The following is a 25,745-nucleotide window of genomic DNA, read 5'->3' on the forward strand; positions in this document are numbered from 1 at the left end:
ATCCTCTGTCAACACATACACAGGATGGCAGCACATTGCCATTGTCAAAGAAATCCACACCCACCCTTATTTTCCTAAATTTAACACGGGAGCTATTTCCTCAAATGATGCAGTTGGCTTTAGTGATGGGGAGGTGATGGTGCTGCATGCGATTTGGTTTTTATAGTCATTACAGAGCAATACTGATTCCTGTTAGTGACAATCATAATGTTGCGGGTTGTGGTAGAATCTGCGAAAGGTCTGCCTAAAAGTAAACTTGGAAGTACTCCGGATCCCATAGCAAATATTATTTTTAAAGGTAAGGAAGTGCACTTGCTTTTTATGTCCCAAAGATTCTCTTTCTGTATCTTGATACACAACTCTGATGGGCTACTTTATTGTCTCCATCCCAGTAGCAGAAAAGGCAGTAGAGTCATAACAACATGTTTATTAATTGAGAAAGAACACAGGTTGTCAGATGCAGAATGATGATGGTGTAACCTATTGATTGGCTGAATCAGGATGTAGTCCTTTGAAGTAGGCAATAACTTTTCACTGGACCTAAACTGATGAATGTGTCTATTCAATATTACCCGAGTTATCATAATGACTGCATTGACATCCACTCTACCCTGTAAATTAGAAGTTGTTAGGAATTTAATGAATTCTTAGCAAGTGTAAATGGTGACTGAAATAAGCTTTTTAAAATAAAACAAACTTAACTTTCAGATGAAAAGAAGAAAACCAAAACAATTGACAGTGAAGTCAACCCAGTTTGGAATGAAGTAAGTACTTTGTTTCCTGTTCAGACTATTTGTCCTTGGGAAAGTTGCATTGCCAAAAGAAGACTTGAAACACTTGAAATAGTTACAACCCTGATAGTGTGTGTGTGTGATATTGTAGGCTTCTGTATAATATTGTCATTCTCTAATAGGCTTAATAATATAATTAGTGTCATGTGTACCTCAACCCCTTGGGGGTGGCAGTGCCCTTGATTTATAATTAAGAAATGTCATGTTTGATTACAGGTCCTTGAGTTTGATTTGAAGGGTTCTGTGCTTGATTCCTCATCTTACATTGATGTGATTGTGAAAGACTACGAAACTATTGGAAAAGATAAGTAAGTGGCCCAGACATACACTTCATCCTAACACACCAGCACTAATAGTGGGATTTAGGAAAGCGAGAAACCCAGTTTGCCTCAACATTTAAACAGAGCAGAGATGTCCTCTAAATGAAGTTGCAAAGGACTGTCTAGTCTCCAACGTGGTTACAAGAAGAGGCAGGACTTCTAACAAAATCTCTGACTTAATCTGTTCAATATTACTGAAGGTAGTCATTAGATTAAACCATCCTCCTGTAAATGAACCCCAAAGGGAAAGAGTCAACTGCAGTCTCGAAATGGTTAAATACTGACAGACAGATCAGGGCTGGCACTATGGATTCCAGGGATAATGTTAATGGGAAAGTAAGTTAGCATAACCACTCTTTCAGGAGACCACATTGTTGGCTTAACATGTAACTCCCACACCCTAGTTGCCAGGCTCAGACTTGCACGCAGTGAGTTGGGGAGGTGATCCGCCTCAGGCAACAATGAATACCTGTTTGTTCTGTTGGGATGAGCTGGATTGCACTTGTTCACAGGGAAATGTTGTATTCAGTTAGGACGAAGCAGTCGTGAGAGCTCAGGCCACTATGGATAGAGACCAACGTTTAAATGTTGTGGTAGTGTATTTTCCATTCACACAGGGAAAGACAGATGGTGACAATCTGGAAACGTAACCACAGAAAAAAAGTTTCTAAGGTTTTGCCAGTTAAAATCGTCAAAGCCTTGTCTGTTATGAAGACAACACACGTGTTACAGAATGTCCAGGTTTTAGTGAGATTTAATTCAGTAAAATGATCATGTCTGTGAATCCACATGTCTGTGGTCCTCTGTAGCTCAGTTGGTAGAGAATGGCGCATTCTACGCCAGGGTAGTGAGTTTGATTCCCTGGACACTTCAAATGTGTGCACGTGTGACTGTAAGTCGCTTTGGATAAAAGCTTCTGCAAGTATAATTCATTGCATGTAATACAGATTAACTACATTCTGCAGCTCAGCACAGTTGGAATCAGGGTTATGATTTTCCAGGTTTGTCAGGTATATGCATGCATCAGTGCAGGCCATGTGTTGCGAGTAACGCTTTCCATCGAGTTAGCCTAGTCTGACACTAGTGGTGGGGGGGTGTAGGGACTCTCCTCGCACTTAGCATTCCAGGGTCTGTTATGGTACTTTGTAACCCTAGCAACTTGGGATAGAAACGTTTAATCTTGTGGTTCTAGATTTATTAGATTTGGGCAGGAATTCCTCTAATGATCCCTACAAATAGAGTCACACAAATAATATATCTTTGTGACAGATCCTGACTTTATGGTTGGCCAATGTCATTATGTGTTGACATACCTGATTACTCATGCTATGTAACAGGGCAACATAAATGGCATGGCTACGACAAGGAATCTTCCACTGTGGTTGACATAGGAAAGGCTGCTGGCGAACAGGATGGGCAGTGGGTGGAAGGACTCCACACTTTGGTAATAGCAGATCGAGTTCTGACGGCACACCTGTCTGCATTTCATGACCTGAGAACGTCAGGCTGACAGACATACATACACCGGTCAGGGAGAAATCAAAATAACGTCATGAGAGGCTGGCATTGTAATCCAGACAATAATAACATCGCAGAGAGTTTCGCCACAGTGGTCTGTTTCTAACTGCGTTAACCTAGCAACAGACAAGAACCAACATATTCTGCTATTCTGCTCACTGACTCACTAACCCCGCCCTATTGTCCACAAATCTTTTTTTGACTGAAGGTATTGCGGGTTGTTAATATAACAGAAATGTTACTATTGTCACAAGGAAAGGATGGAACATCCTCTGGGTTATTATCCTGCATTCCAGTTTGATAGTCACTCTCCAGAGAATTCATGTTTCAGCCTCCCAGATATAGAAGAGATTTGTCTGAACACTGACTGGGAGATGTCATATTCCACATGAGCAGAGTGACCAGTAGAGATAAATGATCAAATAAACAAAGAGAGAAAGGACATTATTAACAATACCCACCTGGATCTGTATGGACATTATTCCTGACAGGAGGGTAAAGGTTCAAATCCTTGGAAAAGTTGTAACATTACATTTCACATATTAGTAATTTAGCAGACACTCTTATCCAGAGCGACTTACAGGAGCAATTAGGGTTAAGTGCCTTGTTCAAGGGCACATTGAGAAAAAAACAGAAACCTTTCAGTTATTTGACCAATGCTCTTAACCCCTAATTTACCTGCTTCCCAACATCATTTGTTCATACGCGATGTGGTAAGGCAAGTTATGTCAAATGATTTACTAGCTTCGCTCTCCAGGTTGGGCTGGTGGGAGGAGCTATAGGAGGACGGGTCATTGTAATGGCTGGAGTGGAGTTAATGGAACGGAGTCAAACATGTGGTTTCCATTTGTTTGATACCGTTACACCCATTCCATTCCAGTCTTTACAACGAACCCATCCTCCTATAGCTCCTCTCACCGGCCTCCTCTGATGAAATCTCTATTTGATTGCTGGTGTGTGATTCCAGGTCCCTGTTCTTTGTGGGTGGGTTTGACTGGGTGGGTTTGTTAACTTTGGGAGGAGGCCACCCCTGTGCCTTGCTCATGGTGATGTCACTGAGTACACAGAAGGCTTTTCCTTCCTCATCTGCTCACTGCACTCATGACTAGATGTAATCTCTATTCTCAAATAAAGAAGTTGTATTTTATTTATTTAACCTTTATTTATCCAGGTGAGTCAATTAAGAACAAATCCTTATTTACAATGATGGCTAGAGTCAGTAGCCAAATTTATCACAATCTCCATACTTCCATATTTGATAGCGTCAAAGATCGTTATGGTCAGCACTCTCATACAGGGCCTATAGAAAGTCTAAATCCCTTTGAACCTCTCATACAGGGCCTATAGAAAGTCTATATCCCTTTGAACCTCTCATGCTGGGCCTATAGAAAGTCTATATCCCTTTGAACCTCTCATGCTGGGCCTATAGAAAGTCTATATCCCTTTGAACCTCTCATGCTGGGCCTATAGAAAGTCTATATCCCTTTGAACCTCTCATACAGGGCCTATAGAAAGTCTATATCCCTTTGAACCTCTTTCCCATTTTGTTGCGTTAGAAAGTGGGATTGAAATAGATTTAATTGTATTTTTTGTTGTTGTCTTTGATCTACACAAAATACTCCATGATGCCAAAGTGAAAAGAAAATTCTACACATTTTAACAAATTCCTAAAAATGTAATAACTAAAATATAGATGTTGCATAAGTATTCAGCCCTGTTGTTTAGGAAAGGGTACATTTTTCAGGAGTCAAATTTGGCTCAACAAATCACATAAGTTACATGGACTCACTCCGTCTGAAATAATAGGACTTGACATGATGTTTGAATGAGTACCCCTTCCTCTGTCCCCCATACAGCATCTTTAAGGGCCCTCAGTCAAGTATTGAAATTACTACAGTGAATATTCCTGAGCGGCCAAATTACAGTTTTGACTTAAATCTGCTTGAAAATCTTTGGCAAGACTTAAATTGCTGTCTAACCATGATCCCCAACACCATGACAGAGCTTAAAGAATTTTGAAAATAATGGGCGAATATATTGCACAATACAGGTGTGCAAAGCTCTTAGAGACTTACCCAAGAAGACTCACTGCTGTAGTCACTGCCAAAGGTGTTTCTAACATGTATTTACTCAAGGGGGTGAAAACTTATCTCAACAAGTTATATTAGTGTTTTATTTTTCATTACTCTTAAAAAAGAAAAAGTTAACTTTGACATTAGAGTATTTTGTCTAGATCATTGACAAAAAGAAATCCATTTGAATCCCACTTTGTAACACAATAAAATGTGAAGAAATCCAAGGGAGTTGTAAACGTTCTATAGACACTGTAGTTGTATCATTTGGCTAGTGGCCAAATAGCCACTCTTAAGGACTCTAGTGATAAGGATATTGTTGCAGTATTTTCATTTCTTACATGCACCTGAAGTTTAATCAAAGATACATTATCAAACAGAATTTCCCTGTGTTCATACCACACCTTTGTATAGTAGGTGTAACGATGTGCGCTGAGAATTGGGAAGCAAGTTCAGGGAGTGAGTGTTTTAATAAATAAACGGAACATGAACCAAAACACGGAACATGAACCCCCCCCCCAAAAAGCACACGTGACAGTAGGAATGTGGTATTTTTTTTTTTTTTTACCTCTAGCCATATCTGAAGTCTAGTCTTGTTTTGCAGGTTTCTCGGCTCTGCAAAAATCTCACTGAAAGACCTTGCAACTGGTCAAGTCAAATCCTTTCCATGTAAAGATCTGGCTCTTGTCAATGAAAAGGGACAGGCTACTGGGGTAAGTTGTTCAGTATGTACTAATGGAGAGTGCAGCTACTCACCAGCTACCAGGGATATGGGCAAAACAATCATACAATCAGCTGAAATTTAAATAGCTGCAATATCATTATCCCATTTTAATTCATTACATTGTATTAGCTTAACTACAAAAACCACGAGCACCAAAAATCTCATGCAATTTTTCATTTTGAATTTTGATATCAGCGCATTTTAATGAGATGATTGATTTATTCCACCAATTATTTACCTTCCAGGCCACGGTGAGCCTTGTTATTCATTATGATCCTCCAGCCAATGCCACTCCAAATCCAAATGACCCACAGGCAGGAGATGCTGCAGGGGATTCTGGTACGTCATATGTTCTCATAGACTTAGATAGACGACTCATTGTATCTGTTCCATTATGGTGCCTGTGAGAGCACTGGCTGTGTCATTTAGGCCATCTCCATTTTGAAGTAGTAATTTTCCTTCTTATACTACCTCTATGAGTTGGTAAACAAACTGATTGTGAAAAAGAGCTGTCTGGTATACTTGTGTTAATCCTGAATCGTTGTTACTAAAGGCAACAACTAATCTTTGTGCTGTTGATTGTACTTTATCTGGTGACTGTGGTTGAGGTTGTGCTGTGTGTGTTTACAATGGAAGGTAGAGGTGAAGAGGGGGATGAGGACATCGCTGATGCAGGACAGAGTCCCTCTGCTCCTGGTCAGCCTGGGAACCCTAACCAAAGACTGGTCAAGAAAAACAGGAAATTGAACCGACCCCTGGCCAATAAACCTCAGGACTTTCAGGTGAATTCTGGCATAGTGGTTCTAGCATCTATCTAATCAGAAGTATGTCATGAATTATGATTTGACATTGTTTTGACTCCCCTTTCTCATTATCTCTTGCCGTCAGATCCGTGTCAGGATATTAGAGGGACGACAGCTCCCTGGGAATAACATCAAACCTGTTGTGAAGGTGAATGTTTGTGGACAGACTCACAGAACAAGGATCAAGCGGGGAAACAATCCCTTCTTTGATGAGGTAAAAGGAGGCATATTGATTGAACTTCATTTGACTAAGTCCATGTGTGCTTAGCAAATGGGGAATTCTTTCTTGAGAAATGACTGCAGTTGATTTGCCCTGAAGATGAATGTGAATTTGCTTTTCTCATTAAACCACCCAGATTCCTTTTTCTCTTTACAGATGTTCTTTTACAATGTCAACATGTTACCATCGGACCTATTTGATCAATATGTCAGCATTCGGGTAAGTTGAACTCAATGTTAGTAATATGGAACTAGCTGATCTGAACAGTCAGATCATGCAACACTATGTATTGCATTTCATTCTCACTCTAATAAAGAGCGCTCTCCTTCTGTAGGTGTACGACTCCTTCTCTCTGAGAGCTGACAGTCTCATGGGGGAGTTCAAGGTACTCCATCTTTCCCTTCCACCTCTTACAAAAAAACATTCAAGGATTAATGACCAAAGTGTCTAACTTTACATTCCATTACTCTTGACTTATGCATTTTATCAGTCTGAGGTATTTCCCATCTTCCTTTGCTTCCCACAGGTTGATGTTGGCTTCATCTATGATGAACCAGGTATGTTTGGTACCTTGCACAGTATAACAAAAAAAAAGTGTGAACTTTTCCTCGCCAATTTCGTGGTATCCAATTGTTTAGTAGCTACTATCTTGTCTCATCGCTACAACTCCCGTACAGGCTCAGGAGAGACGAAGGTTGAAAGTCATGCGTCCTCCGATACACAACCCAACCAAGCCGCACAGCTTCTTAACACAGCGCCATCCAACCCGGAAGCCAACCGCACCAATGTGTCGGAGGAAACATCGTGCACCTGGCAACCTTGGTTAGCGCGCACTGCGCCTGGCCTGCCACAGGAGTTGCTGGTGCGCGATGAGACAAGGATTTCCCTACCGGCCAAACCCTCCCTAACCCAGACGACGCTAGGCCAATTGTGCGTCGCCCCATGGACCTCCCGGTCACAGCCAGTTACAACAGAGCCTGGGCGCGAGCCCAGAGTCTCTGGTGGCGCAGATCAGCGCCCTTAACCACTGCGCCACCCGGGAGGCCCTCCTTGCACAGTATTTGCATACACTGCGTCTGTTATCCATTTCCTCAATGGGGTAAATGTTGTGCATGTGTCTGTCTCGATCTGTCTCATAGCTCACTCTGTAATGAGGAAGTGGCTCCTCCTGAATGACCCTGATGAATCCAGTTCGGGCGCCAGAGGATACCTTAAAGTCAGCATGTTCATCGTTGGGGCGGGAGACGAATCACTGGTACAGTAATAGTTGGGGTTACCTCTCACGGTTTCTGTTGGCATGATTCGTAACTGAATACTAATTTGGAGCATCTTAATGATCTGGATGAACCCATTCCTGTATTATGACTTGTCAGAGCTAAATAAATCTCCTTGTCAGGTCACATGTACGCTACCGGTCAAAAGTTTTAGAACACCTAAGGGTTTTTCTTTATTTTTACTATTTTCTGCATTGTAGAATAATAGTGAAGACATCAAAAAATAACATATGGAATCATGTAGTAAACAAAAAAGTGTTAAACAAGTGTTATATTTGAGATTCTTCAAATAGCCACCCTTTGCCTTGATGACAGCTTTGCACACTGTTGGCATTCTCTCAACCAGCGTCAAGAGTCTTGAATGAGTTCCCACATATGCTGAGCACTTGCTGGCTCCTTTACCTTCACTCTGCGGTTCGACTCATCCCAAACCATCTCAATTGGGTTGATGTTGGGGGATTTTGGAGGCCAGGTCATCTGATGCAGCACTCCATCACTCTCCTTCTTGGTAAAATAGTTCTTACACAGCCAGGAGGTGTGTTGGGTCATTGTCCTGTTGAAAAACAAATGATAGTCCCACTAAGCACAAACCAGATGGGATGGCGTATCACTGCAGAATGCTGTGGTAGCCATGTTGGTTGTGTGCCTTGAATTCTAATACATCAGACAGTGTCACCAGCAAAGTACTCCCACACCATAACACCTCCTCCTCCATGCTTTACTGTGGGAACCACACATGCAGAGATCATCCGTTCACCCACACCGCGTCTCACAAAGACACGGCAAATTTTGACTCCAGACCAAAGGACACATTTCCACCGGTCTGATGTCCATTGTGCGTGTTTCTTGACCCAAGCAAGTATTTTCTTCTTATTGGTATCCTTTAGTAGTGTTTTCTTTGCAGCAATTCAACCATGAAGGCCTGATTCTCTTCTGAACAGTTGATGTTGAGATGTTTGTTACTTGAACTCTGAGAAGGATTTATTTGGCCTGCAATTTCTGAGGCTGGTAACTGTAATGAACTTATCCTCTGCAGCAGAGGTAACTCTGGGTCTTCCATTCCTGTGGCAGTCCTCATGAGAGCTAGCTTCATCATAGCGCTTGATGGTTTTTGCGACTGCATTTGAAGACCCTTTCAAAGTTCTTGACATTTACATCCGTATTGACTGACCTTCATGTCTTAAAGTAATGATGGACTGTCGTTTCTCTTTGCTTATCTGAGCTGTTCTTGCCATAATATGTACTTGGTCAATGACCAAATAGGGCTGTCTTCTGTATACCCCCTACCTTATCACAACACAACTGATTGGCTCAAACGCATTAAGAACAAAATAAATGACACAAATTGACTTTTTTAAGTAGGCACACCTGTTAATTGAAATGCATTCCAGGTGACTACCTCATGAAGCTGGTTGAGAGAATGCCAAAAGTTGACAAAGCTGTCATCAAGGCAAAGGGTGGCTATTAAAATACATACACACTTTTTTGGTTTATACATGATTCCATATGTGTTATTTCATAGTTTTGATGTCTTCACTATTATTCTACAATATAGACAATAGTAAAAGTAAAGAAAAACCCTTGAATGAGTAGGTGATCTAAAGCTTTTGAGTGGTAGTGTACTTGGAAAATAACATCTGTGCCAATCATAGTGAAGTGTGACAACAGTGTGTGGCTTCTGCAGGTAGAGAAGAGGGACATTAATGATGACCAGGATGACATAGAGAGTAACCTGCTGCTGCCAGCAGGGGTTACACTGCGATGGGTCACCCTGTCTCTCAAAGTGTTCCGGGCCGAGGACATTCCCCAGAGTATGCCACTCGTGTATATATAATGTTATGTTGCTGCTGTTGTGGTTGGCTTGTTATGTTGCTGCTGTTGTGGTTGATTTGTTCTGCTGCTGATGTTGTGGTTGGCTTGTTCTGCTGCTGATGTTGTGGTTGGCTTGTTCTGCAGCTGATGTTGTGGTTGGCTTGTTCTGCCGCTGATGTTGTGGTTGGCTTGTTCTGCCGCTGATGTTGTGGTTGGCTTGTTCTGCCGCTGATGTTGTGGTTGGCTTTTTACACTTGAAGACTCTTCAGCCTAACTCTCAAGTGCTTTCTCTCTACGCTAAAGATAGGTTCGTATCCGAACTAGCTATTCATTTAGAAGTGTCTCAATCTGTATCTTTCAAGTAAGATTGTTTCAAGATGCAAGTAAATACATCAAAGTTAAAGGAGTTGTTCACTATTTTACTACGTGATGTTAGATGGTTCCTCACCCTGAAAGTAGTCTATGGGCCAGGAGAAACTGCCATAGAGAACTTACAGGGTGAGGAACCATCGAACTTCAGGGTGAAATAGTGAACTGCTCCTTTAACCTGTGTGTTTTTCACCATAGTGGATGATGCCTTTATCCAGTCATTGAAGGGGATGTTTGGAGTGGATGGGGACAAGAAGAATCTAGTGGATCCTTTTGTCGAGGCTCACTTCGCTGGCAAAAGGGTATTCACATTGCTCTCCACCTAAAATTCTAATCAAGGGGAGGATTTGTTTGTTATGGAAATAGTTGTGCAGTGAAGTTGATATGTGAATGTTTATTGTTGAAGCTGTGCACCCAAGTCATTGAGAAGAATGCCAACCCAGAATGGAACCAAATGCTGAATCTTCAGGTCAAGGTAAAAAAAACACACAAAAAAAAACGATCTATTGCACTGGATTTCTGCTTTGGTAAATTGTGATTCAAAACGATGATCCTGTAAAATCTTTTTGCAGTTCCCCTCCATGTGTGAACGAATCAAACTGACCGTCTTTGATTGGTAAGTCAACAGCATTCCCTCTACTGAACACTTATGATGGACATACTGTATGTATCCATTTAAATCACTCCATTTGAGCTCTGGCAGTTTTCCTCTGCCTCACATCACTGCTTTATTACAGTATTCAGATGCACACTTCCTCATTTTTTTTTACACAAATAAGGGCCAGGAGTTTTTCCTGGTCACAAGGGTTAGAAATACCTCAGGAATGTACATAGTGTGTATTCAGCCCCCTTACAGTACCTTAGTGCTCGCTCCCTGCTACCTGCCTGTATGCATCTCCAGAGTGTGGTCAGTCAGTTGTTATTTGGCCTGGGAGGAACCCGGCAGTGCTATAGTATGAGTCAGACAGGCAGTCCCTCCCTGTTCCAGGCTGGGATCCTGTTGGCAGGGAAACACCTCTGTAACCTCAGTCTGTTGCGACAGGGAAAAGTGGGAATAGTAGGAAATGGGTGCAAGTCAAAGATTAGGAAAACAATGTGTCCCCTAAATGTGATGAAAGTGAAGTTCATTCACATTGGTGGGTATGAATGTCATATTGATATTGCACCTCTTATGCAGGGATCGCCTGACGAGGAATGACTCGATTGGCACCATATACTTGAATCTGGCCAAAATAGCATCCTCTGGTGGCGAAGTTCAAGGTATGGTTCTCGTATTAATTACACTACACCACACTGTCTTTCTCCCTTTCACAATATCTATAGCTCAAGGATATGATTTCTATGCCATTGTCATTGTAGCTTGTAGTATAATGGTGTTTTTTTTGTATAATTACACTATGTCCATTCACTTTGGTTGATAAATGAACAGATGAACTCTATTCATCTCTATACTCAGTTGTAACTGTCTAATATAGAGTACATGCACTTTTCTTTTTCTCTTGGTATAGACAAACATGCGGGATATGGGTTCTCGCCATCACTTGAAGGTTCAATTAATGAATAGATATGTGGTGAATTGTTAAAGTATTGTCCAGTGCAAAAATCTGTCTTCTTTTGGCCCAGTATCTCTAACAAGTTGCAGTATTTTATACATCACATTAGTAAATTCCACTGATTCTAGCCCAGCATGACATTTCAAGGAATTTCGAATGGAGATAAAGGAATTTTGAAAGGTTCTAATTTGACCCCCAGACAATGATTAGGGCATTGGAGGTTACTTTGAGAATGTGTGAATGCCGTGAGTTGTGCCCGGTCCACTAATTTCTGTAGCACTTTGAGTACAATAATAGGATATTTGAATGAAGTAAACACACATATCAGTTCATAGTTGACCTTCCTCGGTACTCAAAAGGTTACAGCAAAACAATTTTGCTTTGCCTTTAACCCTTGATATTCAGTCATACATTTTTGATTACATTTGCATGCTTTGTTTGTGCTGTTATAGAGTTGACTGCTCTCCTTTTGTGTGTGTGTCAAAGATGGAGAGCAAGCTCCTTTGCTTCATTTGCGGTATGTGTTGCATTTCTGAGTTGCTGTGTGAGGCTGACATTCTTTGCGTAACCTAACACACAAAACTGCATATGACTCCTGTGCGTTTGCCTGGGCAGATACCCTAACTGTAGTTTTTGAAGATTTGCTAGCCCTATGTGCCATGTTCCCCATTCTCCATCCAAGACATCAGCTTCTGACATGCAGAACTAACTCCACAGTAGCTCATCATTTCGAGACATTAGTAAAAAAACATGATTTCCTCCACAGGGAAGACCGGGGAGTCTGAGGTAGGTTTCCTGCCAGCCTTTGGGCCTTGCTATATCAACCTGTATGGGAGTCCCAGAGAGTTCACTGGGCTTCCTGACCCCTACGAAGAGCTCAACTATGGCAAAGTAGGTCCTGCAAGGGAATTTAAAACTTCTCTCCATCTCTGAGCTTGACATTGAAAATGACCTATGCATTTATTTTTGACAGGGTGAAGGGGTGGCCTATCGAGGAAGAATCCTGGTTGAGCTGTCAACTAAACTGGAAGGCAAGGCTGACAAGACTGTAGAAGAGATCCCTAGTGATGACATATTGGTGGCCCAGGTACTTTAACCTATACCCCAATTACTACTGATACATTTTACTTAAAAAAAAATAACTTTAGCCTTTACCTACAGGTATATCCTGTTTTGGTGTAGATTTCCAAGAAACAAAATACATGCTACATTTTCGTTTTTTTTTCTATCTAAACTAAACATTTTATCTTCTGATCAGAAATACCAGCGCAGGAGGAAGTACTGTTTGTGTGTAGTGTTCCATAGTGCCAGCATGCTTCAGGAACCTGGCGAACCAATCCAGTTTGAGGTCAGCATTGGCAACTATGGCAACAAGCTGGACACTACCTGTAAACCACTGGCCTCCACTACCCAGTACAGCTGTGCTGTGTTTGATGGTAAGGGCCCAAGCCACCTTAGAAACCAAATTAATCTGGTTTTTGGTACCTCAACGAAATTCTTTGAATTGGACTAATTTGTTTATTTTCAACAGGTAACCACTACTATTACCTGCCCTGGGCTAATGCCAAACCAGTGGTTGTCATTACATCATTCTGGGAGGACATCAGTCACCGTTTGGATGCAGTCAACATCATTCTGTACATAGCTGAACGTCTGGTACGAGATGCAGATTTGTGCACCAATTTACCAGTTTGAATGCCTACAATGTATGAATAAAGTTTAAAATTGTAGTCTATTGCTCCTTTCAGCAATCTAACATCACTGCGATGAAGTTGGCCATCTTGGCTAAAGTCCCCGAAAACCATCTGGCTGAGATCTGGCTGAGGCTGGTAAATCAGGTGATCGAGGACCTCAGCAGGTAAATTTAATTAGTCAACATTGGGATAATCTGAGTTTCAAAGATCTAGCATAAACACAGAAATGATGACTCCTAACCCAGCATGTGTATCTAACCCAATCCCCATCATACCAATGTGTTTTTAAATTGGTTTTATTTACTGTGTAAATTGTTCAACTGAATCATTGTGCATAGAGTTGTATGGTTTGTTAAACTTTGAAATCAATGTTTTTTGTTCGGCATACATTTTAAAGTAAATTTTTTTGAGTAGTTCCGTTACTGTGGAATTACCCATATCTAACCAAATCCCCATCATACCAGTTTGAAAGTGCCAGAGCTGGAGGGCCACTCAAACCTGACCTCCCTGGACATCCAGATGAAGAAGCTACGTGACAGCACCCTGCAGACCATCATGGAGGGGGCCAAGAGCATGAGAGAGGAGGCGACTGAGATCAAGGATACCCTGGGGGACATTGAGGGCTGGCTGGACAAACTGAAGCAGCTCGCTGAGGAGGTAGGTCAGAGTTCAAGCTGTTTGTCTGACCATGAAAGATAATTATGGCAAGCTGCTATCAATAATCAGAGACTATAATGGCCAAATATTTTGGCTTTAGTCTCTTTTCACTTTTCATGTACAATGCCCTCTTAATTACCCTTGAAGGTAGATATAGAGTTGTGTGTTGTTGTATTAAAACTGGGGATGTACAGTAATTGACATGGTGTCTCTCCAGCCCCAGAACAGCATGCCTGACGTGATCATCTGGATGCTGAGGGGGGAGAAGAGAGTGGCGTACAGCCGCATCCCAGCCTACCAGCTGCTCTACTCCACCTACAGCGAACAGGCCTGTGGACAGTTCTGTGGCAGGACCAGGAATGTCTTCATGCAGTACCCTATGGATAAAAACAAGGGTCTGAAGGTTCCAGTCCAGATCAGAGTCAACATGTGGCTGGGCCTGTCTGCAGACGAGAAAAAGTTCAACAATTTCTCAGAAGGGACGTTCAGTGTGTTTGCTGAATTGGTATGTTTCTATTAAAATGACTCATTTTCCTTTTGAGTGTTGAACTTGATAGTAACGGAGAAGATCGTTGTATAATGTATATGAATGGCCAATGAAGTGACCTGTGTGTTTTCCCCTTTGGCAGTATGAGAATCAGGCCTACATGCTGGGGAAGTGGGGAACTACCGGTCTGGGTTTACGCTACAAATGCTCTGATGTGACTGGCAAGCTGAAGCTGAAACAAGAGAACTTCATTCCCCCGCGAGGCTGGGAGTGGGAGGGAGACTGGTTCATAGACCCAGAGAAGGGGTAAGACTGGTTTGTTTACAATTTGACTGAATTCCACCATTGTAGAAAAACACATAATCAGCCCTCTTTATCACAATCAAAGGAAATGGGCTGGTTCTGCCTCACTCTCCCCTGGAGAGACCAGTCATGTTCAGTAGGTAGGGCACACTGTAGTGAAATGGTAAACAAAAATACTTTTCTTATTGGGCAAGTCTAGGTAGTCCATCCCTGTTTCAGTCTGTTTTCTTCCCTTTGGTTCATAATGAACATGACCCAGCTATCAGTTCTCTGGTTATTAGCATTTTTCTCCTTCCATCAACCACCCGTTAGTGAGGAGTGTTGAGTGTGTAATAAAATCTCTTTCTGTGTGGCTGGACCAGTCTGTTGACAGAGGCAGATGCGGGACACACTGAGTTCATGGATGAAGTCTTCCAGAATGAGACTCGCTTCCCCGGGGGAGAGTGGAAGCCTGCCACTGAGCCGTACACTGACGTGGTTAGGAAAAACACACACACCATTTAGTGTCTCTACAAAAATCATGACCATGTGTATTCATACCGCTGGCTTGGATGCAATAAAATTATATAAAAACAGGATCATTATTTAGTACAATGAATGCTTAGATTCCCCTATTCAGTTTGGGCTTCCTGTAGCTCTGGCATGGTAGAAGGTGTCCAGGTTTCTCAGGCGTTGTTGGTTGTGTTTGCAGAATGGGGAGAAGACCCACACACCAGAGGAAATCGAGTGTCCTGCAGGCTGGAGCTGGGGGGATGAGTGGACCGTAGATGAAAACAGGGCTGTGGACGAGAAAGGTCTGCTCTCACACTGATCTCTACAACACTGCTTGCCCTTGCAGTGGAAAACGTGACATTCAATTGGGATTTCTAATGTGTCTTGTCCTCATTTACACCTCATGCAATCGACTTCTGTAAGAATGACCTGTAGTATTTTCAAGCATTGTGTATACATTTCTAATGGATTTATTCTGAATGCAGGCTGGGAGTATGGAATCACCATCCCTCCAGATGACAAACCCAAGTCTTGGGTGCCAGCAGAGAAGATGTACCACGTCCACCGACGGAGGAGAGTGATCAGGCCCAGGAAGAGAACATCAGCTGCTGGTACAACCACTGAGGTCAGTGCACCGTGCCAGTAGGAAACAGTTTGTCTTGAGAGATAATCAAATGTTGTGGATGTCAAATATTTTCCCCATTTTCAGAAACGAGACCAAGGAGACCCAGAAGGCTGGGAGTTCTCCTCTCTGATTGGCTGGAAGTTCCACAGGCAGGAGCGTTCCGCCGACACGATCCGACGCAGACGTTGGAGGAGGAAAATGGCCCCTGCTGGCCGCCTGGGGGCATCCGCCATATTCAAACTGGAGGGGGCGCTGGTGAGCAACTGGACAACTCTGGTCCACAGGGGCTGCAGCTTCTGCTGGTTTTCTCTTCTCCCTGGCATGAAGACACTATGTGTTGTCCGTCCCTGTTGTCGAGTAAGATGCATTATTGATTCATTTGGAGGAATTCTTGATTGTCTTTGCAGGGGGTTGATGTAGATGAGAAAAAAAAAGATGAGGTGGATGCCTCCAAGCTCTTTGGTGCCAATACTCCTACTGTGTCCTGTTCGTTTGACAGTGAGTGCTTTAGTTATACATAGTCGGCATGGATCTTTCTCTCTGTTTGTGATGCTGGCTTTAACCGTGGGTGTTTTTCTTTCTTTAGGCTCACACCTCTACCACCTCCGCGTCTACGTTTACCAGGCCAGGAACCTTATTGCCATGGACAAAGACAGCTTCTCGGGTCTGCACGTCTCCTTGTCAAAAGCATGTTTTGATTTAGTGAAAGTTGACACGATGTGGACTGTGGACGTATTATCTAACACACAAAACATTTTCCCATCTTGTCCTAGATCCATATGCCCATGTGTCCTTCCTGCACATGAGTAAAACCACAGAGACCATAAAAGCTACCCTGAACCCCACGTGGGACCAGACCCTGATCTTCCAGGATGTGGAGATCTACGGGGACCCGCAGAAAATCGCCCAGTATCCCCCTGACGTGGTGCTGGAGTTCTATGACAAGGACCAGGTGGTGGGTGTGATCAAAGTCCCTTCAGTCACTCAGGTTAAAGATGCACTATGCAAAAATCGCTCCTCCATTTCCTGGTTGCTAGAATCCTAATAGGTCGCCTAATTTCTGATTGTGTGACAAAACAAGCAAGTATAGTGTAGAGAATCATAGTGCCATCTAAACCACTGTGAAATAAAAAAAATTATAATAATAATACAAAACCGAAAGTAAAAGACGCAAAAAACGAAACTTAAGAACGGCAAGCATAGAAATAGCGCACATTGAATAGATCTCCCGCTTCTTAGACTTGCTTTCAACGAGAATGTGAATTTGGGTCAGGTCGTCCAGAAAGTTCCATACTGTAGCTTTAAGAGTTATCAATATAGTGCCCTATTAACCGGGATTGTCATTCTGGTGGTTAACATGTTGCACTCTGCCCCAGGGGAAAGATGAGCTATTGGGCCGGAGCGTGTGTGTCCCCCTGGTGAAACTGAACCCCGGCATGGACCAGACCCCCAAACTGTTGTGGTCCCCCATCATACAGAAGGACCAGCAGGCTGGAGAGGTGCTGGTGGCTGCTGAGCTCATCCTGAAGGATAAGGTGCAGCAGCAGAAGAGGATGTGGAGGAGTAGCAGTATTAGTTAGTGGGGTAGGCCTATAGGAAAAGGGGTGATGTGGATTGTGAAAACTCTCCCCCTCTGTGTCTCCAGGGTAACGAGACGGACCTCCCTCTGGTCCCTCCCAAGAGGGCGGAGAATCTGTACATGGTGCCTCAGGGGATACGGCCTGTGGTGCAGCTCATGGCTATTGAGGTAAACTTCAGTAATGTTATAACTTCCCACAGAAATGTACCTGCTATTTCCCACTTTCCACAGTATGTATTTTGTTACCCAGTGTGTGTTTGTTTCAGATTCTGGCCTGGGGGTTGCGCAACATGAAGCCCTACCAGTTGGCCACTGTGGCCTCCCCTAGCCTTGTGGTAGAGTGTGGAGGGGAGATGGTCCAGTCTGCTGTCATCAAGAACATGAAGAAGTGCCCCAACTTTCCTGGATCTGTCCTCTTCCTTAAAGTGGTAAGAGTGGCTTGCTTGGGGTCTCACAGGCATGAGTACTGTTCTTTTGTTAAATTTTTACACCATGCCAATGGATGGGTGCTTATATTTGTCCTGTTTCACGCGTTTACATGTGTGTATTATACACGTGTGGAGGGGAAATGTGTTTTTGGCAAATCCCAACTCCCCCTGAGACACTCTCGGAGAGGGGGGATCATTGCCAGTGTAATCCATTATCAACAGCGACCCTTGAGCAAATTAGGATAACTGCCTTGCTCAAGGGCACATCAGCAGATATTTCGCATTGTCGGCTCGGGGATTCAAATTGGCGACCTTTCGGTTACTGGCCCCACACTCTAACCACTAGGCTATCTGTGCTACATTTGTGTAGGCATCCTCTCATTCTCTCACTCAGCGTATTGAGTTCAAGATTGTCATATCTTCATCCTCAGCTTCTTCCCAAAGAGGAGATGTACACCCCTCCCATCGTGCTGAAGGTGATCGACCACAGGCCATTTGGCAGGAAGCCAGTGGTTGGACAGTGTACCATAGACACTCTGGAGGAGTTTCGCTGTGACCCCTACGTCATCCAGAAGTCATCCATGTCATCCAAAAGTAACTATTCTCTTCCTCTGACTCGCTTACTTATTACACGTGCATACTACCACCCTGTGGTGAAATTAAATTTCCCAACAAATATGAGATAAAAATGGTCTCTCTCTCTTTGTCAGTGGCTTTGATGGCTGCTTTTCCTCACGACACCAGAATTGACATGGAAGACAGGAGGCCTCTGCTTGAAGCTCAGGTATACTTTAGCATTCGAATAGGAATCCCCTCTCAAATTCACCATATTTTGTTACACTCTCTTATGGTAGCTTTTAAGATCTATTCCATCTAATAATAGAGTCCGAATTTCATAGTCGATACTCTGACTTGCAGTTTGTGTACAGCATGTCAGCAGCAGTCAACAAAATGGCCACCACTACTTCTCGTCTTGTATGTATGGTCATCTGTAGTTCAACTCTACAGGCTGGACAATGACACCGCAGGGTTGAGGGAGCCTCTCTGATACATGTTTATATAGAGAGATGAAATGACAGATACGGAAGGAATGAGTATGAGCAGAGTCAAAATGTGTGATTCATCCAAAAAAGTAAATCAAAATGAGATATAATTAAATTCAACTTTAAACCTGTTTTTAAAGTTTAACGTTTGAGTTTAAACAAAAAAACAGACGTCTCTGTCAGAACCAAGCCAAAAAAAACAACAACATAAAAACTATATTATTTTGTTATATTATTTTGACTTTGCTTTCTCACATCTTGCTTAATCATTTCGATATTCCAAATTTGCAACCGATATTACTGATCAGGGGAACATCTTAAATTGTGTATCATAATTTAAAAGTTATGTTACTTAAAATAACAGAACTGAAAATTATACCATTACCATTTTAATAAATTATCAACTTTCTAGACAATCTTAGCTCATGCACTAACAGTTCATTCAATAATGATTCAATTGTGAAATTGGATCACAATCGGGGATCATTGCATCAAACTGTATAATCATTGTATCAAATAAGTATGCCGAATTTTCCCTTCACTCCACAACAGATTTTATATCATCTACCAGATTGATCATGCATGTGAAACAGTTGTAAATGATTCCAATGATTCACATGATTCATGTGACACCGATTTACAAATTCACTAGCTGGCATGATATTCAGAGAATCTCAATTGCAATTCCTTGAATCCTTGCTTCCTCTTTCCTCGCTTCGTTCACACAACCCATTGGATGAGAAAGTCCAAGGTCCCTCCCCTCTGACGTTCTCCGCAAATGGGTTTTGAGAAAGAGGCGAGAAGAGCGGACGCGTGCAATCAAGGAAATGCAATTAAGGTTCTCCCATAGACTTGATACCTTGTTTACTTATCTTTCCTTTCATCCCCTTCTTCCTTAAAAGCATGCAGAGAAGGTGAGATATGGAAACTTTACATACATCTCTCTATCATGTAAGAAGCACTCTGTGACATACGGTCTTGAATTTAATACTATGTTCACTTTTTTTACATTAGGAGAAGGAGACAGTTGATTGGTGGAGTAAATTCTACGCATCCATTGGAGATCATGAGAAGTGCCGTCCTTACCTTCAGAAAGGATATGACACTTTGAAGGTGAAGTCTTGATGTCTCACACAGAATACACCTGTGCTGCATACATCTGAAGTAACTCCAATAATTAGTTGCCATTTAGTTTTTCTTTCCTGGACTCAAATTGAATAACTGAATTACAAGAATTTTGCTACACTCGCATTAACATCTGCTAACCATGTGTATGTGACCAATAAAATTTTAATGTGAAGTATAATTGTCTACATCTCTGTTTTCAGGTGTATGATAAGGAACTGGAGAATGTTCCTGAGTTCAAACAACTCACCGATTTCTGCAACACCTTCAAACTGCAGAGAGGCAAGAATGAAGATGAGGAGGATGATCCATCTGTTGTTGGAGAATTCAAGGTGGAACAGCAGTTTCACTATTATTACACAAATTCCATATACATGCTCGTACATGCCTCCATACATGTGCATAACCACATTGGCTCAACAAGATAGAATGCATCAGTCATAAATCAGGCTATCGATCCCTTTCTAGTGGTAGAGTTAAGGCATCGCTACCTGTCAGTGATGGCTGATGACGGATGACTGTGTTTTCAGGGCTCTTTTAAGGTGTACCCTCTATCAGACGACCCGGGTGTGGCTCCTCCTCCTCGCCAGTTCCGTGAGCTGCCTGAAAGCGTGCCTCAAGAGTGCCTGGTCAGGATCTATGTGGTCAGAGGCATCGACCTGCAGCCCAAGGACAACAACGGTCAGGTTAGTCCAGTGCCGTGACCTTGGAATTCTATCTGCGAAAAGATGATTCTGAGATAATTGGCTTTAAAGTTCCCAACCCTCATTGGTTTGAATGGTGTGAGCAATTCTCATTTTGTACTCTTTTTGACTTAGTAACATGAATTGGGGTATTTAAAGTACCATATAGGTGGAGAACGTTGCACAGAAAAAGGTTACGTCAATACCTCAGTTTTGCAAAAAAATTGCAAAGTTTTATTGTCACATGCACAAGTAGAGTGAAATGCTTAACTTGCATGCTCTATATAACCTTAGAATTCTAAGCTCTCACATTGTGCATTGCCAGGTTGCTGTTCTCTTACCTACTTTTCTATCCTTGATTATGACATGTTTGTTTTCTAAATGTGCCATTCCTTTACAGTGTGATCCCTATATAAAGATTTCCCTGGGAAAGAAGTCAATTGAGGACCGAGATAACTACTTACCAAATACCACCAACCCTGTTTTTGGAAGGTAAAATCTCACATTAATTTAATGTGGCAATATGTTACTTTTTGGGCGACCTGACGAAATTCACATAGAAATGTGAGTTATAGATCTATCATTCTACTTGAAAGCAAGTCTAAGAAGCGGTAGATATGTTCTATGTGGGCTATGCTTCCCATTCTTAAATTTAGTTTTTGCGTCTTTTACTTTCGGTTTTGTACACCAGCTGAAACAACAATATTTCTGATAATGGGAAATATATTTCCACAGCAGTTTGGCTGGTACAATGATTTTCTACACTATACTATATTATTTTGTCACATAAACTGAAATGAGGTAAACTATTAGAGTTGTAGCAACCAGGAAATGCCATAGGGATTTCTGCATAGTACAACTTGAAATGGTATTTATATTATTCTACTCTACACTTATACCACACCTCCTTTTTGCAGAATGTTTGAGATGTCATGTTTTCTGCCTCAAGACAAAGACCTGAAGATCTCAGTGTATGACTATGATCTGCTGACCCGCGATGAGAAAGTGGGAGAGACAGTGATTGACCTGGAGAACCGCTTCCTGTCACGTTTTGGCTCCTACTGTGGCCTGCCTCAGACATACTGCATGTGAGGAGACTTGTTCCTGCTGTACATTTTATGTCATAGTTCACGTCAAAAAATCTACGTTTGTCAGATATTTTCAGAACTCTAATTTGGTGTTGATATGAGTCATAGTGTCATGCCATCTGTTGTGTAGGTCCAGATAGCAACTACATTCCTCATTCTGAAATGAATGAGAAAGATAGGCACTCTAATTTAATTGAGCGCATAATCATTATGGGGGACTCTGATTGATTGGCTGTGTTGATCTTCATGAAACAGCTCTGGAATCAACCAATGGCGTGACCATCTGAAGCCCTCTCAGATCCTTCAGAACCTGGCCCGCCTCAAAGGCGTCCCTCCACCCAGGTTAGAAGATGATGGCAAAGCACTGTCATTCAATGGGACTCAGTACACCCTGGCTCAATTTGGTAATTCATATGCTGTTTTTTTTATGGACTTTTCGTAACGTAACTTTCATTTTAGGGACATGAGGACCAGAGTATGTTTTGTGTGACATGAGTAGGGCCTGTAGTGTTTTTTTCCTGACCAGCAAAAAAACATGGACCCTAAATATGAGGTAACTCACATTTACCATCTACATTTAGAGGCCAACAAAGAGATCCACCAGCACTTGGGTCCTGCCGACGAACGGATCTCTCTGCACGTGCTCAGAACACATGGACTGGTGCCTGAGCACGTGGAGACAAGGACACTGTTCAGCAGCTTCCAGCCCCAACTTTCTCAGGTCACTATCCATGTTGTCTTCCTCTTTATCTTCAATATGTCTCCATATCTGAGACTAACTGTATTTGCCCCTCACTTATAGGGATGCCTTCAAATGTGGGTGGATGTTTTCCCCAAAAACATGGGCCTTCCCGGACCTCCCTTCGACATTGTGCCACGCAAGGCCAAGAAGTAAGGAGAATCATTTCACAATTTGGTATTTCAAAGTGATCTAGTCTATAATCTTCTATTTTATTCATGAATACCATGTCTCCATTTAAAGGTATTTCCTGCGAGCTGTTGTTTGGAACACCTCTGATGTCATTCTGGACGAAACTAGTATTACTGGGGAGCGCATGAGTGATATCTACGTCAAAGGGTATCCGTGTTGAAATGTTTTTTTTAAGCGATATTAGGATCTGACTATTACCATGGCAGCCATGCATATAACACACTTGTGGTTTGTTCAAACACATGAAAACCTAAATGAATTAACCAGTTAGTCTGTCGGTCCAGCTGGATGCCAGGTATGGAGGAGGACAAGCAGAAGACCGACGTCCACTACAGGTCTCTGGATGGGGACGGCAACTTCAACTGGAGGTTCGTCTTTGGCTTTGAATACCTGCCCGCTGAACAGCTGTGTCTGGTCTCCAAGAAGGTGTGTTTAGGCTCGGGAAACAATTACAAACGGAATAGTGTGGTAAGACAAAAATTGAGGTACATTTCATTTGCCGCCAATTTTGTCAGTCTTGCTTATTTTTTTCAACAGGAGCACTTCTGGAGTCTAGACAAAACAGAGTTCAGGATACCCCCCAAGTTGATTGTTCAAATTTGGGATAATGACAAGTTCTCATTGGATGATTACCTGGGTGAGACATTTCTTTAGCACTATGAATTACCGTACAATACTTTCTTTCAACCAAAAATTACCATATGATATTTTTGTGCTCCAGCTGATCAAATCAGCTATTTAACACATGGTCCCTGAGATGGTCTTCTGGTCAATGTACAGGCACGGTAGAGCTGGATCTCCGTAAACTTACCCCTCCGGCCAAGGTTTCAAAGACGTGCAATCTGAGTATGATGGAGGAGGTGATGGATGCACGGCCACCCAAATCTGACCTGGCCAATTCGCTGTTCGCTCAGAAGTCTGTCAGAGGCTGGTGGCCATGTGTCACTGAACAGGATGGGAAGAAAGTCCTTGGTGTGAGTACAGCTAAGAGGTCATTCATTTTAAACGGACAAAATCAAGAGTATATAAATCAACTTGGTTTAGCTGTAATCTTATATTCAGCCATGTTTAGTATCTCTAAAGAAGGTTACTACTTTGCAAATTACAGACTATATGTGAAACATTGTGTGGAATAAATCTGAATTAACATCTGTTATGTTTAGGGGAAGGTTGAGATGACTCTGGAAATCGTGTCTGAGAAGGAAGTGGACGAAAAGCCTGCTGGGAAGGGCAGGGATGAACCCAACATGAACCCAAAGCTTGACTTCCCTAAGTAAGGATTTCCACTCTTCTGTGTATATTCACCCTTTTATAGGCTTAACGGAGATGTATACCTCCGATATAGACCATATTAAACTGTCTCCTCCTCTCTTCCAACATCAACAGGCGTCCGGACACGTCCTTCTTCTGGTTCACGAACCCCTGTAAGACCATGAAATTCATTGTGTGGCGCAGATTCAAGTGGCTTTTCATTGGACTGATCCTACTGATTCTAGTGCTGCTCTTCGTCGGAATCCTGTTGTACTCTTTACCGGTAAGAACAGGCGGGAGGGGATACTGTTCAATTAAACTGTGTTAAATGAAATTCACATGAATGAAATAACAAACTGACAGATTGCTTACATTTTGGTGTGATTAATGCTTGCCTAATTACAATTTCTCTCATTCCAGAACTACATTTCAATGAAAATTGTGAAGCCATTCAAATGAAAACGCCATATTTTCCTCTTATGTCAAGAAGAACAGAGACCAAAGTCTTCCAATGTATTTTCAATATCATGACTATTTTTATGTATTCTAAACTGTATTTGTGTAATATTTTCCCACAGAATGCATAATGAGTATATTGTTCAAACCAACCTCTGACATAATTATATTATCTTTGCACAAGTTAATCAGCATTCCTTGAACCTTATGTACTTAAAATCTTTTTAATGGATGCTCTGTGCTTTGTAATGAACATTTATGTGGTCATATACACACTGATTCTTTAAATAAATGATTGTTTTAAGGCCCTAATGAATGATGATCAATAGACCAATTGCATTGGGGGTCTTTGTGGTTATACAGTATATACTGAACAAAAATATAAATGCAACATGTAAAGTGTTGGTTTCATGAGCTGAAATAAAATATCCCTGAATTTTTCCATACGCCAAAAAGTTTATTTCTTTCATATTGTACACAAATTAGTTTACATCCCTGTTAGTGAAGATTTGTCTTTTGCCGAGATACGCCACACCTGTCAGGTGAATTAATTTTCAAGAAGCTGATTAAGCAGCATGATCATTGCACAGGCGCAATTTGTGCTGGGGACAATAAAAAGCCACACAACACAATGTCACAGATGTCTTAAGTTTTGAAGGAGCATGCAATTGGTATGCTGACTGCAGGTATGTCCACCAGAGCAGTTACCAGAGAATTGAATGTTCATTTCTCTACCATAAGCCACCTCCAACATCGTATTAGAGAATTTGGCAGTACGTTCAACCAGCCTCACAACCGCAGACCACGTGGTACCATGCCAGCCCAGGACCTCACCTGGCTTCCTCACCTGTGGTATTGTCTGATACCTGCCACCTAGACAGCTGATGAAACTGTTGGTTTGCACAATTGAAGAATTTCTGCACAAACTGTCAGAAACTCTCTCAGGTAAGCTCATCTGCTTGCTCATCGTCCTCCTCAGGGTCTTGACCTGACTGCAGTTCGGCATCTTAACCGACCTCAGTGGGAAAATGCTCACTTTCAATGGCTACTGGCATGCTGGAGAAGTGTGCTCTTCACAGATGAATCCCGGTTTCAACTGTACCGGCAGATGGCAGACAGAGTGTATGGCGTCATGTGGGCGAGCGGTTTTCCGATGTCAACGTTGTGAACAGAGTGCCCCATGGTGGCAGTGTTTTTCATTTTTAAAATGTATTTAACCTTTATTTAACTAGGCAAGTCAGTGACGAACAAATTCTTATTTAAAAATGACAGCCTACCGGGGAACAGTGGGTTAACTGCCTTGTTCAGGGGCAGAACGACAGATTTTTACCTTGTCAGCTCGGGGATTTCAATCCAGCAACCTTTCGGGTTACTGGCCCAATGCTCTAACCACTAGGCTACCTGCTGGGTTATGATATGGGCAGGCATAAGCTACGGACAACGAACA

At 42.2% G+C, this 25,745-nt stretch overlaps 1 protein-coding gene across 5 annotated transcripts; it reads left to right on the top strand.

Moving 5' to 3' along the window:
* The first annotated feature begins 101 nt into the window (after positions 1 to 101).
* Positions 102 to 24,753, top strand: LOC109865367 (myoferlin). Of its 5 annotated transcripts, XM_020453486.2 has the most exons (54): positions 102 to 298; positions 709 to 764; positions 1,008 to 1,099; positions 5,306 to 5,414; positions 5,671 to 5,764; positions 6,062 to 6,207; positions 6,314 to 6,442; positions 6,605 to 6,667; positions 6,783 to 6,833; positions 6,975 to 7,005; positions 7,588 to 7,703; positions 9,407 to 9,533; positions 10,102 to 10,205; positions 10,310 to 10,378; positions 10,476 to 10,519; positions 11,081 to 11,163; positions 11,412 to 11,450; positions 12,223 to 12,347; positions 12,430 to 12,543; positions 12,715 to 12,892; positions 12,988 to 13,112; positions 13,205 to 13,314; positions 13,615 to 13,807; positions 14,025 to 14,312; positions 14,437 to 14,600; positions 14,960 to 15,074; positions 15,289 to 15,391; positions 15,575 to 15,714; positions 15,799 to 15,969; positions 16,122 to 16,212; positions 16,301 to 16,378; positions 16,488 to 16,669; positions 17,091 to 17,249; positions 17,360 to 17,461; positions 17,560 to 17,721; positions 18,153 to 18,315; positions 18,432 to 18,505; positions 18,640 to 18,696; positions 19,667 to 19,678; positions 19,779 to 19,877; positions 20,093 to 20,221; positions 20,420 to 20,575; positions 20,973 to 21,064; positions 21,490 to 21,660; positions 21,916 to 22,064; positions 22,242 to 22,381; positions 22,463 to 22,551; positions 22,643 to 22,738; positions 22,876 to 23,017; positions 23,129 to 23,228; positions 23,372 to 23,565; positions 23,755 to 23,864; positions 23,978 to 24,125; positions 24,263 to 24,753. In XM_020453486.2, the coding sequence occupies exons 1-54, from the start codon at positions 208 to 210 to the stop codon at positions 24,299 to 24,301; spliced, it is 6,204 nt and encodes a 2,067-aa protein (XP_020309075.1). In that variant the 5' UTR covers positions 102 to 207; the 3' UTR covers positions 24,302 to 24,753. The 5 variants fall into 5 exon arrangements, with proteins under 5 accessions (XP_020309075.1, XP_020309077.1, XP_020309076.1 ...); XM_020453488.2 differs by lacking the exon at positions 18,640 to 18,696 and having other exon boundaries at positions 24,263 to 24,740; XM_020453487.2 differs by lacking the exon at positions 11,412 to 11,450 and having other exon boundaries at positions 24,263 to 24,740.
* The last annotated feature ends 992 nt before the right edge of the window (positions 24,754 to 25,745 follow it).

This window comes from Oncorhynchus kisutch, linkage group LG20 (genome assembly GCF_002021735.2).
Source record: "Oncorhynchus kisutch isolate 150728-3 linkage group LG20, Okis_V2, whole genome shotgun sequence".
NCBI lineage: Eukaryota > Metazoa > Chordata > Actinopteri > Salmoniformes > Salmonidae > Oncorhynchus > Oncorhynchus kisutch.